The 18,331-nt window shown below is 44.1% G+C and overlaps 1 protein-coding gene across 2 annotated transcripts in view; it reads right to left on the bottom strand.

Moving 5' to 3' along the window:
* The window catches only part of LOC138526900 (hepatic lectin-like), a 316,016-nt gene that overhangs the window by 68,433 nt on the left and 229,252 nt on the right, over nt 1-18,331 (bottom strand). For both annotated transcript variants that reach the window (XM_069637732.1, XM_069637724.1), the window contains one exon: nt 1,942-2,048. In XM_069637732.1, coding sequence (XP_069493833.1) covers nt 1,942-2,048 — 107 coding nt within the window. The remainder of the gene's footprint in view (nt 1-1,941; nt 2,049-18,331) is intronic.

The following is an 18,331-nucleotide window of genomic DNA, read 5'->3' on the forward strand; positions in this document are numbered from 1 at the left end:
GAGACCTAGATGTACCATTCCCTATAGAGGTTCAAATGGGAAACAGAGGTGAGAGATGGGTCCAACTTAATTGCCCAACTGATAGAGAGCCTTAGATCAAAAAGAGGAGAGAGAGGCACCCAGATGAGAGCTGGTGGACCATTGGGCACGGGGAACACATCCCAACCTCAAGGAAACTGTGGAGGTGGTAATTGCAGCACATCAAATACACTAGAGGGGAAGATCTAGCCATTGAGGACCCACTCTCCTGCACACGACAAAAGAGGGGGAAGTGTAGCACACCAGAATACACAACAGGGGAAGGGATGCATGCAACAGTCAATCAAAACAGACGGTGTAGGATAAATCACAGCCACTAACCAACCTACTTAAAGAAATAAACCCATCCTTCTGCATACACCTCTCAAACTCTGAACTAAGCACAACCATACCTCTACAGCACAACAAACTTCACGCACTTCACTATACCACAACAACGAAACAAACTGCACATAGCCCAGCACAACAGCACATGACGGTTACCACACAAATGAATAGACTTTCCCATGATTTGCACTTATAGTTGTTCATTTCACTTATATTTCTGAGCAAACATGTAAATGTGTACCACACCATTTAAATTGACTTCCAGTCACGTTTTTTACTGTTCGGTATTTGAGTTTTCATAATCTGAACTTCAAATCCCAGATTGTAAAAACCAGGACTGGGTGTGCATGGGTAATGTTGATATGAAGATCTGCACCGACCGGGCTAGTTCGATTCTGGTTGTCGGCAGGGGGCTCTCCTCAGTATTTTAAAATGGGCCCATACCCGCCTTTAAGCAGACCTGCCTATGCCAAGTATATTCACATAACATTAATTAATGTAATGTGATTTTGCACTTCAGTGCGTTTATTGCACTTTTGAAGGGGGCTCGTGCACCTTTCACTCTTGGTCAGTGCTCCACGTATGGCATACTGTGGGGAGCCATCTTTGTAGGAAAGCGTGAAGTCTGTAGGTGGGCCATCTTTGATGGGGGTGTAATTGCATTTCAGCCCCCTATCTATCAACATAAATCCTTAGTCAGATTGCCTTTTTGGCCTGGAAAAGAAATCAACATGTACTAATTTGGGTGATGATTGCAGTTCATTCATTCCGAATTGTTTTGTTGGATCAAGTTGACCATTTGATTGACTAGGCAGCAGAAGACTAGGTCACACTTTTTTGAATAATTGAATGAAGCAGTACGTGCTCCGCTTACACTCATTTGGTGTTTTGCATTGCATGGCGTAATCAGTGTATCTCTGTGTACTAAGCATGGTCACGGCTGCTGCACAACAATGTTTGTAGGTCTTCAGATATTAACTGAACTGTTGTAAATAGTGTTTGGATGTTTTTGTGTGCAGCCTTTATGGGTGTTGGATGAACGTGGATCCCCCTCTTGAAGACGTTCCCTTTGTTTTTCCTCACGGTTGGCCATGCCAGTTGATGGTCACCCATGCCCGATGATCTGTCCCACTTTTAATTCCTTATGGGCTACGTCAATCATCCAGTTGTTCTTATACTTTCCTTGGTGTGCTGACCAGCCATGTCTCCCATGGCGATGTGAGCGCACCACTGGGTGGCATTTTGCTGAGTGAAAATCCCTCAATAAATAGATAAAACAATTGTGCTTAGACAATTACCACATACACTTCTGCTGGCTATTTCTAAGGACCTTTTATTGCTGCCTTTCTGTTATGCACAAAGCCCTATTCATCAGACTTTGATTTGAGTACTGGTTGGAAGAGTCTTCCAGCTGCTTTGAGTTCTAGAGAGATACTAAGGAGCTGAAAAGTCATGACACACACAGGCATTTGCATGTGAGAAGGTGTATAGGTGGCCCCTCTCTGTATCTACTTCATTTTCGCTCTCTCCTTCTCTCTCCCCTCCCCCCTTCTCTCTCTCTCTCTTCTTACTTACTCTTGTCCTTTTTCAAGAGTTGTCCCATCTTCCCAGATCCATAAACCATCCGTGTTCTTGCTCAGCCCGATCCACGTCAACCCAGGGCCTGTTACTTCTGCAAATGTCTGAGAATGAAAGAATACAACCACAGAATTATGATGTAGGCACATTCAGGTTCAGAAATGTCCAAGGTAACTAAAAACTGTGTCTGAAAGAGATTATTTTTCATATTCCACAGAATATTAAAACTACTTAACTTGCAAACAAATGTGGTCCATCCATGGGGTGGTTTTGCCCCCTCCCAAATGAAAAGTGATTCTGTACATGCTGTTTCTCCAGGGAGGTTGTAACATGGACTGGTGTAAAACACAAGACAACATCATTGACAACAACCCTGAAGTTTACAATCGTCCATATGATGGTTTGAGGAAAAAGGGTTCTAAGGGTTCTTTCAGATGATGACTTTTGTGTGAATTGTATCTAGTCAAAGAGAGTAATTGGTGGCACAAGCACGTCCTTCAAGACCTGAAGCACAAGAAGTGGAGTTTAGTGCAAAATAGATAAAACACTTGAGAGGGCAGGATGATATACAACCTCCAGGAATGAGTGTCCTGGAAAGAGAATTACATCAAGAATCTGATTGTCCACATCTCACCAAATAATTATTTGTTTGCCTGATCGCCACCCGCTGGATACCACCTGATTAACTGCTCTTAGATGACCCCATTGTCCAAAGGCGCAAACCGGTTCTCCCTCTGCTTTCATCTATTCTTTTTTTTCCTTTTGCCTCACCTAGCTACAGGGGGGATCTGCCCTCAAACTCCACTTCTCCCTAGCCCCACTTCACTCCCCTCTCACCCAATGCACCAGAACAGAATGAAGGTTCTTCCATACTCTGCTTCACAACCACTGTTTCAACACTGAGACCGGGTTCGTCATTACCTAGGGCCAATTTCCATCCATCGGAAGCAGCTGCAGTCCGCGAAGTTTCTGAAACTGCTGCAGTGCAGCTTGACGGTCTGATTGAACATGGCTGGCACGCTTCTAGGTGCATTCCTCTAACCTGGAAGCAGTCGGCTCAGCTCACTGTGCTGCGTGCTGCTTCTTTGGGGTCCTGTGCTGCTGTGCCCTTGACCCGTGCCTCGGCACCTTACTCCCCTGCACTTCCTCGAGAAACCACCTAAGAGGCGCGTGATGACTCCTCAGGGTAACAGGAGTTTGATGACGGTAATGTGGACAGACTGGGGAAGGTGGGGAGAGGTATACAACAACAGAAGTACACTGTGGGATGCTGAGCTTCTGGAAGCCAATTGTTTTTAGTTCAGATTTTCTAGTGTGTGTAGTCTGAAACACACTAGTTGTCCTCTGCTTTTTGTGACCCCTGTGACTGTAACTGACATGGAGTGTATATAATGCCCACCAGGAGAGCGACTGTTTCAAAAATGAAGTTGTGTCCATTAAGTGAATATGGTGGCCATTCTGATATCATCGATGTGGGTGTCTCTCCTACATGTGTGGTTATGACAACAACCTTGTGCTGGAGGTTATGGCAAGGAGTGCTTTGAGAAGAAAGCATTTTCGCAAAAATAGCTGGGATTCAGGTGAGAAAGAGGGGTTTATTGCTGTGGATGCCATAGGGACTAACTTAGTTGTGGAGTTGGAAGCTGCCATCCGTCAGAAGGATCATGTTGGTATGTTCGACGAAATTGCTGGCCCCAGTCAACCTGGTTATTCCTCCCAAATGCCACCAGTCTTAAATGAGGTGCTGTATTCCCCTTCGAAAAGCATGGATGCTGTGATTGCTGAAGATGTGGCCCAATTAGGCCCTGAAAGTAATTAGACTAATGGAGTCGTAAACTGGCAAAATATTAAGGAAAAGATAATTCATGATCTAAACCAGTGTAAAAGTCATCGGGACTTTTGTGATTGGGTGGATTCCTATGATGAGATCACCACCCTCATGGATAGGACGGATAACGCCCGTCAATGTGACCTGAGTGAGCTACAAGCCAATAGGATGGATAATGTAGGCTAAACTAACTTGACTATAAGTACCAGTGGGGCAAACATTACAAAAAAGATCAGTGTATCTCAATCTGACATCATATGGCCTGATTCTGGCTCTGCTGTGGTCGAAGCAGAGGGAGAGCCCATTGTATCTTCACAAAAGATTAGAAAGCAGGCGAATCCACCAGTCGGACTGATTACGTCTTCTCATGTTAGGGATATTTGCGCCAAGAAATCGTGAATGCCTCTGATAACTGATATCTCTCAAAGAGAGTTCACTATGGATTGTAGGAACATTGTGATCACCAATGAAGAAAAACCGGAGAGTGTGGAAACCATAGAGGCACTCAGAAATAACGTCTTCTCTTGGCAACACACTAAAGTGGGCTCTGGCTGTGTCAGAGGATGGGACTTTAGAGTTTGTCGAAGGTTGCATATTAAGGATTGGTGCACCGGGACCAATACAGACTATTATCATAGGCTGTCGTCAGGGCAGCCTCCCCTTATTTCTGAGTTTATGTAAAAAATCTGTCCAATGTCTTATCCACCTATAACTTAAGGATTGTTGCTCAATTAGTTAAAATGAATTGTCTTTTCTTTTAATTACTATTGTGTTCCTTTTACCCCCCCTTTGAAGTGCATTTAATTTTGTGATGTATGTTTGCGACTGTGTGTATTGTTATGTGTAGCGCCCTTATGCCTCTGGGCCACACTGGCGCTATATAAATAAATAAAACTAAACTAAACTAAACCACTGACCTATCACCAGACCCAACTGCTCCTCCCTAGCACACTCTGCACCTATTCACTTCTTCTGGGTCAGCTCCCCGGCACTGCCTCCTCCTTCCAAACCCACTCCACTACAGAGTCGGTAGAACCACTGTTAGGTAAGATTTTCATAATACTGATCAATCTTCCTGACCTGTGTCAACCCCAGAAATGTTTGCTTGGACTTGTTGATTATTTTTCCTTGTCCCTAGGGCAGTGGGAATCTTTTTCCCCTCTCACCTAGTCTTTTACTCTTTTTATGGGTGACCGTTTTATGTCTCTCAATGGTGTGTATATGGATTTATAGTTCCCTATAACTTTTGGGCTTAGGCCGGGTTGCCCCTTTGGGTTCTCTCGGGTGAACTACTGTTCCTAAGAAGTAAAGTGGGATTCACATCCCCTTTACATTTTATACAGTGAGCCATCACACTCAACCTTTTGTAGAGTGCTGAGGAGATACTATGTATCCCTGGTCTCACTTACCTGGTAAACATTTTCTTACAATTGCAAGTTAACTTGAATGGCTGGTGGCAGGGGTTTTACCTTAATTACTTTTTTGTCATATTACTCGCAGGCTGACAAATCAGCGGCAGCAATGTACAGGAGGGTCACTATTCTGTTAGAATGATGGGTTCCTTGTTTTTTCCCCATTTTTCATGTGCTTGTTGTTTCTTAGGTCTTCCTCTGCCATCTAGGTGGGAAAGAACTTGGTTGAAATGTTGTCTTCGGTGGGAGTCCTTTGCATTCCCCGCTGAGGCTCCAGAGTGTCTGTGAAGACAGGATGCGAGGGAGGAGTCCAAATCTTCACCTTGCCTGAAAGGAACGAGTTCCTACTGGGGAGCTGCTGTCCTGATTGGACATCCAGCCACCCTTTCTTTAAACTGCAGGGAGAGTTTGCAGAAGTTATGCTGCAGCTCCTTATTAATACTACTATCCTAGAAGCTGATGACAAGCTGATCATTGAAACCAAATCCAAAGAGGAAAATGAAGAAAAGATGGCTGTAATGAATTCCAACGACCAGAGAGCCTGTTGTGTATCCGGAGTCTGTTTAAACCATTCCTTCCAATCGACCAGGGGGTCCCGAGGACAACGACTCCTACCAAGAGGCTGGTGAGACGCAGTGGTCTTAAGAGGATCTGCATTTTGAGCCATCCCTCAATGAGCTGCAGCCTTACTGGGCTGCTAATCGCCCATACTCAGGGACCTCAAGCCAGTGTGCGGTGCACGGTCTTCTGAAACTTGATTCCTGCCAAACCTTTGGTGGACTCCTGCTGGACCTCCAGAGACACAATTATAATCCCTAAAGTCACCTCATCCCCTCACCAGAGTGCTGAACCAATAGAGTGAAGATAATCTGACTGGCGATATTCGTTCTTCATTTGGTTCCTGTAAAAGGGCACCAAATCCACAGAGCCATGAGAAGCATTGAAGAATCCTTTGTTGGAAGCCTTTTCTGATGATTGTTGCTGCAAGTTCCTTTCCAGTGTCTGTTTCTTTCATCACCAGACTGAGTTTCCAGAGACTGGGTCCTGTGCTGCTGCAGTGTGAAGCCATCCACCCAGGAGCTCTTATTTTCTGCTAAGGTACTGTGTTGGCTTGGGTAATACTTACCTCAAGTCTTGTGTCGATCCTGTGAGGCTGAGAGGGTGATTCGTGTGTTTGGGAGTTTACCCATACTGTTTTTCCAGGCCTAACACTGTAACGCCTATAGGGAGTCTTCTGTGAAGTCCCTGAACACTTTGAACTAACTCTGAAGCTACTACTTGTTTGAAGAGATATCCTCTGGAACTCTGGCTTTCCTGGAACTTAACCCAAACCTGAACTGGCTACAGCTGGTTTCTAGACCACTAGTGTCCCTCTTCTGCCTCTGAGAAAACCCATGCTATAGATTACGGAAGGAATCTAAAAGATAAGGCTACTGTCTTGAAAATATAACAAGTGTGGAAAGTACTTGTAAACGAAGTTAGTGTGGTAACTATCTCTTCAATAGAATAATTTACAACGTGTCTAAATGTTTTACTTACCTTTAAGTTGCTGGTTGCTCCTTTAAAAAGTGTATAAGTTGCTTGAAAAGTGTTCCACTCTTCTAAAAAGTAATTGTGTTGGTACTGGTTTATTATTCTTAACTGAATGAGTGTAAAAGCTTACCAATGGGGTTTACCTACCTTAAATAACTGTGTGTTCTTCTTAAAGTGTACTATTGGCATTTGCTTCCCCTGATCTCCTTCAGTGCATTTCTAAAACAGTCTTGGAGTTAATACTTGTCTTTGAGTTGCTTGCAGCCCCTCTGAAAAGTATATAGGACCTTTCTTAAAAGTCTTACTTGTCTAAGAACTGTATTCTACACTTCTGCAAAAGTATCGACGGTGTAACTACCTATTAGGTAGCGTATGTTTCATGTACCAGTAAGTTATACTGACCTTGAATCACTGTTGCTCTTCTTACACTGTAATGTTTGGTTGTGCTTTGCCTGAATTGCTTTAGTGCACTTCTAAAATAGTATGACTAGATTCTCACTTGTCCATGAGTGGCTTAACGCCCCTCTAGAACGTATATGAGCTAAATTACTCCTCTGAACTGTGTTCTTAAACGTTACATTGGTGTTGTAACTATATCCATTCATAATAGAAGAACGTTACATATGTTGCAAGGTATACTTGTAGCAGTGTTAGTCTAACCAGGTGATTCTAAAACTGAAGAACACTGTACATGTTCTGACCAATAGGGTCTGCTGCCCTTGAATTTGTTCTGACCAATAGGGTCTTCTACCCTTGAATTACTTCTGGTATTCGAAAAGTATAACCAACCTGGTCGTATTCCCCAAGAAGAGCCTAGTGCCATTCTGAATGTATAATTTTAGGTTTGATTCATCTTGACTTGCTTAATGCTCCTCTAAATAAGGCTATACTTTGGTTTGTTTTCCATAAGTATTGAGTTGGTTTTAATAATTGTGTTTACGTGATATGTGACAGTACTTACCTTTCCAAAGATTTATCTTGGCCTACATGGATTTATAGTAAAGCGTTATTTTTACAATGCATAAGTGTATCAGTGTTTCTTTGGACCAAATGCATGCAACAATTTCTTTGTACCAAGCTACAGCCCTCTCTCCATCCTAAAATAAGCCTGGCTGCTCTATCCATGCTACCCTCATTCACAGGTGGTACAGCCTAATACTAAGAGCAGAATGTTTGTACTGACTCAGATATGGTTTTATGAAGACCTTAGTTGGACTTTAGAGAAACTACCCTAACAACCACAACAAATGATGGGCTGTGGCAACCAGAGAAATGTTTATGAGTGGGCAAATTGGGCACATACACCGGGAGGGGGGCACCTGGTGCCCAACTTGGGTGTGTGTGGGTGGAACGGCTGAGCGACCGGGTGTGTGGGGGGACTCTGCACTTCACGGTGTGTGGCCAAGTCATGAGGCCAGAAAACTTTTAATGTTATTTCTTTCTCTCATTTACACCATCATTTAGACACTGAAAAGAGCAGATGCTTTGCTCCTGCATGCCTGCACGCACATTTGACACACACACAAAAAACAAGCATTGGCAATGCCAACAGTTTGGGCTTTTGTGTAGGCATGTGAAAGGCACTTTCCAGGCACTGTGTAATGCTATTAACTGGCCATTGATGGTAGCAGGTGCGAAACAGTGCGAGTATCTACGCATCTAATAGCAGCGCCTGGCAAATGCCTAAACTTATGCACAAGCCAAAGATGTTGGCTGTGCCAATGCTTGTTTTTAAGAGGCCTTCAGTGGAGGACACTCATAGTGCTTACAAATCGAGTGGCTGAAGGCAGACCTCGTTAAGACATTTTTTATCATTATTCTCACATGAGCATACCCCACTATCAGGTGTCAGACCTTCCTACTAAGTGGAAATTCATATATGACAACAATCCAAATGAAGATCTTCAACTACAATTTATAATGTATGTACCCTTACTTCAGCCTAACGACTCTCTGAATCAACCTTGAAACAAATATAGGTTGATACCAATGGATCGAGAAGATGTTATCTACAAAAGCATTTGCCACATTTTATTTACTAATACATCCAATTGCAAGTGCAACCAACTGCTTTGTCATAACAACAATAATTTGTTAAAAACATACTCAAACATCAATATACAATTTCAATACACCAATAATAATACATTCACACAAATAAAAATCAAGGACCTCATTACGAGTTTGGCGGCAGCCATGGAGCTCTTAGCTCCATGGCTGCCGCCAAACTGGGCTCCTTTACCGGGTTCCTGCAATGAGGAATAACCGGGTTATTCCAACATTGGAGAACCCGGTCATTCCTCCTTGCAGGAACCATTCCCCATTCCCATTTGAGCCCCCATAGGGCTCAATGGGAATGGGGATGTAGGTAACAATGGGCACATTGTGAGTGCCCCATACCTCCTTCTTCCCCTCGCGGGACCCCGAAAGCACCCCTGGTTTTACCAGGCGTGCGATCCGGGTCCCGCGATGGGAAGCTTGGAATCAGCCCTGTCGGAATGAAGGGGACCGGTCCCGTACCGGCCCACTTCATTCCGACCGCACGGGTCGTAATGAGGCCCCAAGTCTCCATGACCTGACTGTACATAGTGATGGTTATTTCCACCCAATTCACCCACTATGATAATCTTTGCTCGACTTGTATACGTTTCTGCCCTGAATGGCTAAAAATTGCAGGACATTCCTCAGGGCCGGGAGATGTGTGTCTTAAAGGTAGCAGGGGATCAATTCCTCTGTTCTCTCCATAGAAATATTCCAAGGGGTCCCTATTGGAATGGGTACACAATTAAAAACATTTGTTTTTATATGTGCTTCATAAGTTGTTCACGTAACCTATCTTAAATTCTCAACACCACAAGGATATGCAGATAAACTACAAATAGTCTACCTGGACGTTGTCTGTCTCTTTGTACTATCAGACGATAATGCAACCATAAGTGTTGCTGATGCTGCAGTCACGATTCTCTCTTGCCTCTCAACCGTGTGTCTTTAAGGACAAGACACAACCCTTACTTTCATTTTCATATAGCCCACTTCTTAATTAAAGCTAGCGGCCTATGACGCTCTAAACAATCCACCTTAGGAGCATTCGCCTTACCTTCTACAATGATGGTAAACTGAAGGTGCGCATCTTGCTAAGTTATAAATATTAATTCTTAAGGACTTCCTGGTTGTTCCTGCAGAATAATATCACAAGATAACCCCTTCAAGCTTATGCACCCATCAGGGTGTGTACTCTCTCAAAACAATGTGTGGCCACTCCTACTTGAGCTGATGGTATCAACACCCCTCCACTTGGGCTCAAGTACATGGGAGTAGTCTTTCACCACTGAAAGGCTATCAGTTGGTGGGGCTTCTTGTGCTCTGCAATAAATAAGTAAAAAGAACAGGTTACACTATGTAACCATCCATAGCCTAATTCCTTGGTTAATCTCAGGGTCAAGGGCACCTAACTTCAGTAGGATGCATATTCTTACCTTCATTCCCTGTACACCTGCTCCTCTACTTGATCACGGCCGTCACTATCAATTAGTGTGGCCGTGATCGCTGTATTTTTGTGTTGCTGACAGCGCTGCGATGACATCATAATGCCACACAGCAACACGATGATGTCATCATCTCATGCAGCGACGTGATCAGCGTAGCTCTTTCTATGTTATTGAGTGGGCAACTGCACTTTTTTTTATTTCAAGAGATACCCCATGTATAAGATAGGGGAGAATAACCAATGGTAATGGTCTCCCAGCATATGGTGGATCTCATGATCTTTAACCCCCATGTAAATGCAAAACTGGGGTTCCACATTAAAGTACCACATCTAATAAGGCAAGTGCCAGGTCTTTGTTGGACTGCTTCACTTGATCCATCACATGGTGCAAATGCTGTAGGTTCATTGTTGCATTGCGACCACCCACAAACCTGCATTAGTAATGGTGTACCATGCTCGGTGCTACCTCCAAAAATCGCATTGCCAAGAACTTTCCCAGGATTTTAGTGTCACATTTAACAACAAAATGGGCTGATAGGACTCACAATGGTGCAGATCTTTGACCTTTTTTAGGAAAACTGCAATCAATGCTTCCTGCATCGTTTCCAGGATAATTCCTACCTCAAAAGCCTGGCCGTGCACTCTCTCCATTTGCAGTAACAGTAATTCTGTGAACTTTAAATAAAATTCAACTGAAAACCTGTCATTCCCTAGCCTCCAACCTCTCTCGAAGTTCCTCTGTTAGTTTAGGCAACCACAGTAATTCTAGCAGGTCAGTGGCCTCCTCCTCCAAATATGTACCTCCGCTAGTATATAACTTTACGTAATACTCCTGAAACACCTAATTTACACCTTGTCGTGTTACCATTATATCTCCTGCTGAGTTATCAATGATCTAGGCAGTCCTTCTCACTAGCCATGCTAATAGGCGACCTACCTTATCCCCCACCCCTTGAATTCTTATATTGTATTGGCTATGCTCAAACCTTGAGAGGGACTCTCGAGCTTCCTGATGTGTTTTGTAAGGAAGGCATGGTATCAAAGTAAGACAGACACAAGCGACCACAGTTCAAGGGTGTTTATTGAGCTTTATCAAGGGGGTGATAAACACCTATCTAAACCTAAATGTAAGATGGGAGCAAGCTACTACCATCAAAATAATAATAATGCAGTCCTACCGGAGTCTCGTCAAAATAAAAGGGCCTATACTAAAAAAATCTGTTGCCAATCCTTACCGCTAAATTACAAATATTGTGGGGAAATGTCCATGAAAAAGAAAGAAGTGTACACCAGGTTAGCAAGTAGAGTACCATATTTTTGTATGCAAAAGGAACACTTGGCATGCAGTAGCCACTTGCACTGGCGGATCAGCATTTGTTGAGGTCACTATGGCTGTTATAAGGCCATAAAACACAGACTTGGAATGTTGAACGACAGAAGCACATTCTGTGTCAGCCCACCGCTTTCGTATTTATTTATTTATTTATTTTAATTCTTGATAACGCGCCAAATCGCTGTCAGGCCTCACAGCGCACACAGAAAACAATACAAGACAGGGACAATCAGTAGCAACAGAGAAGATCAGAGAGAAGAAGACAACCAGCTAGTCAGAAGACTAGGGCAAATTGAAGAGATGAGTCTTGAGGTTCTTTTTAAAGATAACCAGTGAGGTGGAACTCTTAAAATGAAGACGGAGTGAGTTCCAAGGAGCTGGTGCAGTATTCAAGTGGTCTGCCAAAGAGCCACACTTTTTTTTAGATGTGCACCATCATCAAAATCTGGCCCTCTGTGCGGAATAACTGATTACTGATCAGGTTTGGGGTCTAAAGGCCTTGCTGTAATAGTCATTTAACTCTCTGGCAAGGGTCCTTGAACAGACCGAGCTGAAGTAAAGGCAAAGGAGAGCAGGCTTCACCTTTACGTCTTCTGTGGCACATGTTGTGCCTTACAGCATGAGTTTTGGGCTGGTGCTCTAATTACTTATCAGTATTCTTCATTACTCTCATTCCTACTTTTTCTCATCATAGTACTTGTTTATTAAAGGCAATCCATCGTCTGACAGACCCCTTTCTGAAAAAACATTTTTGTATAACCCCACGCCCTCACAACCCAGAATGTAAAGTACCTGGCATGTCCCATAATCCTCCTGTCTATACCAAAGGAACTGGGGTGATCTTACTACAGGGGACAGAGTGGCAGTTGTCAGTACTGTGATGAGGAGGAGTATGTCTTGGAGTAATGAGGATCACTAGTAAGTATCAGAGCATTGCCTCCACACCCCTCTTCCTCGTCACAGTACTTACTTATTGGAGCATACCAAAGATCCAAAATGAGACTGGAACATACTTGGACTGAAAATGAATGATCTCTGCCTGCACAGCGGGAGCAGTGCCCATCCCATGAAGAATCACAAGCAAACCCCCAAAGGAAAGAACAAGATTGAAGTGGACATTCCCCACAGAGACCAATAGGGGAGGGGCCAAAAAGGCAGGCACTATGGATAGACACATATCCAGGATGCTCAACAGAACTACGTCCGGTAAGCGATGTGCCTTTGCCCTGGAAAGACACAACCAGAGAGTTAGATGGGTCCCAGGAAAACCAGGAAAGAAGGCCCTTCCAGGCCAACTTCTAACTTGAGGAGCCCGAAGGAACAACCTGACCTTGCCAAAGGCCCAGCACCCACTTCAGCATAAAAGGGCCACAATCCCATCTCATGATCAGGAAGAGCCCTCCAGAGAAGACCCCATATTACCCCACCGATTACTGGCCTACAGTAGTCTAGGAGTGGATTAGACAAACCATTGGAAAGTAGGAATCATAGGGTTTCAAAAAGGCTGCCAGGATTGCCAACAGAACACAAGAGCTGACACCCCTCAAAGAGGCTGGAAAATTAGGCCGGAGCCCCTAGAACCATAACCCCCCACAAACAGAACAATGGTAATTGGGGAGAGTAAACCCTCTTTAAAAGGGGGTTGCACCAAAAACCTCCTACCCAGAGGCTGGTGCCTCAGAAATAAACAAGCAATCCTGCCCTCCTGCCTGCAGCCATAGGACCACGTCTCAGGTGTCCCAAAGAAGAAGACTATAAGGCGAGAAGCACCAGGCTCAACAAAAGTGCCAAGATTCAGACCCACATCCACGGCAGATATGACTTGCCAACACAGAACCCCAAAGATCTGAGTTTTGGAGGAAAGGAGGTCATAGGCTAATTTAGAGACATACACCCCAAACCACCAAAACCACACAGGACAGAATCCTTCAGCATACCCTATTTGAGATTGGCCTCACCACCATAGCCAACAGAATAGTGTTGAGGACTGAAAGAGAGATACCTCTCAACCATATCCCACTTTTCTAAAAATGACACACTACAACACTGAAAAGAACAGGTCACATCTCTTTAGCAGGTGGAAGGTAGGAAACATAAGAGGGTCAGCAGCCCCTTTGTCTTCCCCATGGATGGGATAGAGGCTCAGGAGAACTCAAAGTATTCTCCTCACCTAATACAGTGACAGATCCTGACCGAGGCTATAAATTACTGAGGGCACAGCCAGCTACCCACAAAATAACATCTTGAATTAGCCTCCTACATATAAGCTGACATATACCCAATGCATCTACCATCCAAGGTGAAGCAAAGATCTACCCAAACCACCTCTAAATATATCATCATATAAGCTTTATTCAGCGTTTCAGCCATAAAAGCACAGCTAATACATTTCAAGCTTCAACATGTCTTCCAAATTTCACTGTGTTGTGTTTCTTAAAGAGAGTAGCAGTCAAGAATGTTCAAGCGGTCACCAAAAGTCCAACAAGCATTAAAACGCAGATCCAAAGTTAAAACAGCTGTTCAGAGATGGGCAACGGACATCACACAGCCTTGTATGTCTTGTTCAGGTACTATGATAGTCTTATGTGTCACCTAGCACAAACAAGATAAACCACATTTATTTGATATGATGTTATCATAGGTTATTTGTAACGTGCTTAATACCCAGAGGTTTCTAAGCGCAGACCGGGGAATCGAACATGTGGTGCTCCGTGTCGTTTTTTTTCCAATGCGAGCACGCTGCCCCTGAGCTATCCTCCCGAGACTGATTACTATGGCATTAGGTGATTTCTTCAGTGTAGTGCCTGCCTCACATATTGCAACACACACCATGCAATCCTTGGAGCCTCTCCCCATAAGAAAACAATAGTGCAGGGCGACATTCGGTAAAACTAGATTCTCTAAGGAGAATCTTCAAGGTCTTTTCATGTATGTCAAGCAGAAAAACATAAAACGTAAATGGTCCTCTTCTGGGGCCAGGCACAGTGTGCAATGCTTTACAGTTGGGCTGCACTGCCACTTTGCCGTCACCGATCTCAGCAGCAGACAATTGAATCTAGCTCTTGTAAGTGTGTGTCTTTCAAGTGAGCCATTGGCCCATAATAGGTAGTTTTGCATACCAGTCCACGTAATTATCGCACGGCACATGTAAAATGGTGGAAATGGTTATTTGGTTTCTCTACATTCGGGCAAAAGAGTAAAAATCTTAGCCTTTACTAGATCAGCCATAGATTGGTTCAGGCTATATGGTGTCAATAAGAAACTCGGACAAAATATTTTCCCCAAATATGTCTTCAAGTGGATTAGCCATGGCATACCAGCAGCCCTCCTTTTTTCCAACAATGCTACAATAATGGATTGAGTTACCTAAGTCTTGGGGTTCATCCAGTGTAGAGTAGGCTGAATAGTAAGGTCATTGATTAAAAAGCAGAGACATCATTGCTAGTGGTTAGAAACATTTGAAGCCGATAGGGGTAAGGCAAGAAGTTTTTTTACGAAGTCGTTTTCTGCCACTTGCAGGTCTACTGCCTCAGTCAAGCCCCATAATGAGGGTCTATAACTAGCAGTCATGAGAGCTTTACTGTTATGCCAGGCACCTAGATCCCTTCTTTGACATCTTGAGTGCAACTATACAACAAGCACCCTCAGACAAGGCCAGTTCTATGGCTCTTGAGCAGATTCAGTCATGGCCCACAAAGTTCTGATACTGCCATGGTAAAGGCTGAATGCCTTAACCCTCAAGTAGTCCATTGAACTCTGGGAGCAGTGTAGGTCAATGGAAGCATACCAGCATCAGAGAATTCCTCTAATGACAGGGACCCTGCCTAGAACCACTAGCAGGTAGGAGCAATTAACCTGCTGCTAGAACTGAGTCCAGAAGGTCCCCAATTTCACACCTCATCAGGTACTTCACGTATAGCTACAACCCTATCTGGGCCAGACAAGAAGCATCACTTGTCACTCAAATTTATCAAGAGCCAAAGCAGAGAGAGGGCACACACCCCACTTACCTAGGACTGTGGTCAGCAACTGTAGAAGGACAGAATGCAAAACCCCGAAAGCACTCAGTCACGATCCAATTACCTTGCTCCAACTCACAATAATGCCAGGGGCACCAACCTGCTAAGGCCATCATGGGCCACAAGGAACAGAGGCCAGCAGGAGCAGGCAAGCCCAGAAGAGAAACAAGGCAAAGCTGGTCCCTGCAAAATAAAGCATGTGCCAAAACATGTTGCAGCTGAAATAAAATGCAAGTGGTAATACAGCATATACATTGGCATATGCACTTCTACAGCAGAGTGCCTCAGGCTCCACATCCCTTGACTGGGGGTACAAGGGACAACATGAAGTGCTCTCAGGACTTAGCCAAACACACATCTCTGCCTGTTATAACAACAAACATCCACTACCATGGCAGTTTGAGGACCCAAATGCATACTGCTAGCCACATAGCTGAACATTGGACAACATCTGAATGCCTGGGGATCCCAGAGTAGCAAGATACACTAGCCAACAAGAGGGGACTGTCCTGACAAACCTCCTTGGCACCGTGCCACCAGTCAAGCTCAGAGACCTGTTATCTCCATACGTAGGCCTTCTCAAGGAGATACTGACATTTATTAGCTCAATCCCTAAAACCCCTCCCTTCCTCCAGAGGGACTGTGGTCCTGTAGCAACGTTGTCCCTGCATGCCTCACATGACAGCCAGGCACCGTCAGGGACTGTGTATATAAAATGTAATCTTCTCATGGTTTGCTTAACTGTATTCAAAGAAGTGGGACGCACAATTTCACAGTGAAGTCCTGTGTGGGTAGTGACCCTCCATTTGCGGGGTTCATAGTTTAATGCTCTAAGCACTGTTCGATGCAGGTTCCAGCAAACAGAAGCCAAAGAATGTATTACATCAAAAAATCTATCCAATTCCAATGTAATTTCAGAAACATTTTAAAGTGAAAAGAGGACCAGTATTGCACATTCATGCGTGAATCACATGAACTTTTTCTTACATAAACATTCATACAGTCTCATCCTAGCTGGGGTGTAATTCCATCGATTCAAAATCTTTAGCTGGTTGAGCCTAAACCTAGTGGTTAGCAATACGTCTTATGTAAGCCTACACATTGCTTGCCATGCATCATCAGTGATGTCAGTGTCTAAGTCACTGGACCATTTTCTGTGTATTCAGTGATTTGCAGAGGAAATTTGGGAAGATGATATAAGTGAAAAATGTCTCAACATGTACATGTCTCATATCCTGATGCAATTCATCCACAACCATACTTTACATCAGAGGTTGGCTGAAGGGCTCAACAGTTCCACAGGGGAATTTCCCAACAGTGTGGTTGCTCCATGTGCATTAGCTGATAGAGTTTCTCCCATGATATAGTTGCTGCCCTTAGTGGGTCGAACAGTCATCACCATATAGAGGTCAACAATGGTACCAGTGGAGCGCTTCTCTATGTGTGTATGTGGGCGGGATGAGTCTGCCATATACCAGGAAGATGCGCATTGTGTCTGAGCCACAATGTAGAAAAGTTTGAAGTTCTAGGCCATGAATCCCCCTTAGTCATAAGACTTAGTGAGATCCGCCCATTTCATTCGAACTGCAATGGAATGTTATGTTACCATTTCTTATATAGCGCACGGTCGCCCGAAGGCATCATTGCACTGAATGCCACATGGCGCTGAATGCCACATGAATTTCAATATTACTGAGTCCAAGGCCTTAGAAAATTGCTGTCTTGTCCAGATGAGTATGTTTTGGAATAGGTATAATCATTTCGGTAGTGCTCCCATTTTTAATAGAGAAATATTGGCGCTGTGGTGAGGGATAAACACAGCCATCTGTGTACTTTGGCGGTTAGTTGCAAGTGCTATAGTTTGAATTAAAGAGCAATTCCCACCTCTTGGATATTCCCCAAGTATGTTACAGCACTAGGGGCTCATGTAAAATCCCTCACAGCAGGTGGATGGAACGTGGTGTCAGTCAGCAGGTAGAGGTCAGATTTGGCTCGATTAATGTGTAATCCTGAATACGATCCATATCTGGCGACGTCTCGCTTAACCGGCACAAGGTTTTCTAGCGGGCTTGTATTGAATAACAAAATATCGTCTGCGTATAAAGATATTTTGTTCGGCATCCCACCGATTTTGACACCTTTTTGCCTGTGCCGCCATCTCACCAGGTCTGCAAAGGGTTCTATGATGACAGCGCAGAGAAGTGGGCATAGACCACACCCCTGTCGGATGCCGCCCTTCCTCGCGTCTATAAGATTGGAAATTTCACCATTGGTGCAGACCCTGCCCATGGGGGATGTATGCAATAGTTTCACGTATGATATGCATTGGGGTCCAAATCCACATTGTGACAGCACTTGTGCTCCAGGACCCTCAACCGGCCCATACAGTCGGGGTTTGCCCAAAAGCACTTTAAGACAAGATAGCAGCACCCGTGAGATGGATGGGGGTGCAGATTAAATACTCCAACACCAAATCAATAATGACAAATGGCAAAGGGAGTCCGTTTAATGACAAGTACAAACAACGGGGAGTTATGAATAGTAGCAGTGGCGCGATCTTCCTTCTCACTTCAACTCCAACAAACTTCACAAAAATCATAACATTTATATTGAAAACTTGTGATCATTGACTCGTAACGCTTACAAGTTGGCATACAATTCTATTGGTTTGGAAAAGGTAACTTTACCTTAGGTACTTTATCTGTATATGGTAACGGAGTGAGGGGATTGGGTAAACACTGTCAGGTCAGGCATCTAGGCCCTACCTTCAAACTG

The sequence above is a fragment of the Ambystoma mexicanum genome, chromosome 1q (assembly GCF_040938575.1).
Source record: "Ambystoma mexicanum isolate Mex_15411 chromosome 1q, UKY_AmexF1_1, whole genome shotgun sequence".
Classification (NCBI taxonomy): domain Eukaryota; kingdom Metazoa; phylum Chordata; class Amphibia; order Caudata; family Ambystomatidae; genus Ambystoma; species Ambystoma mexicanum.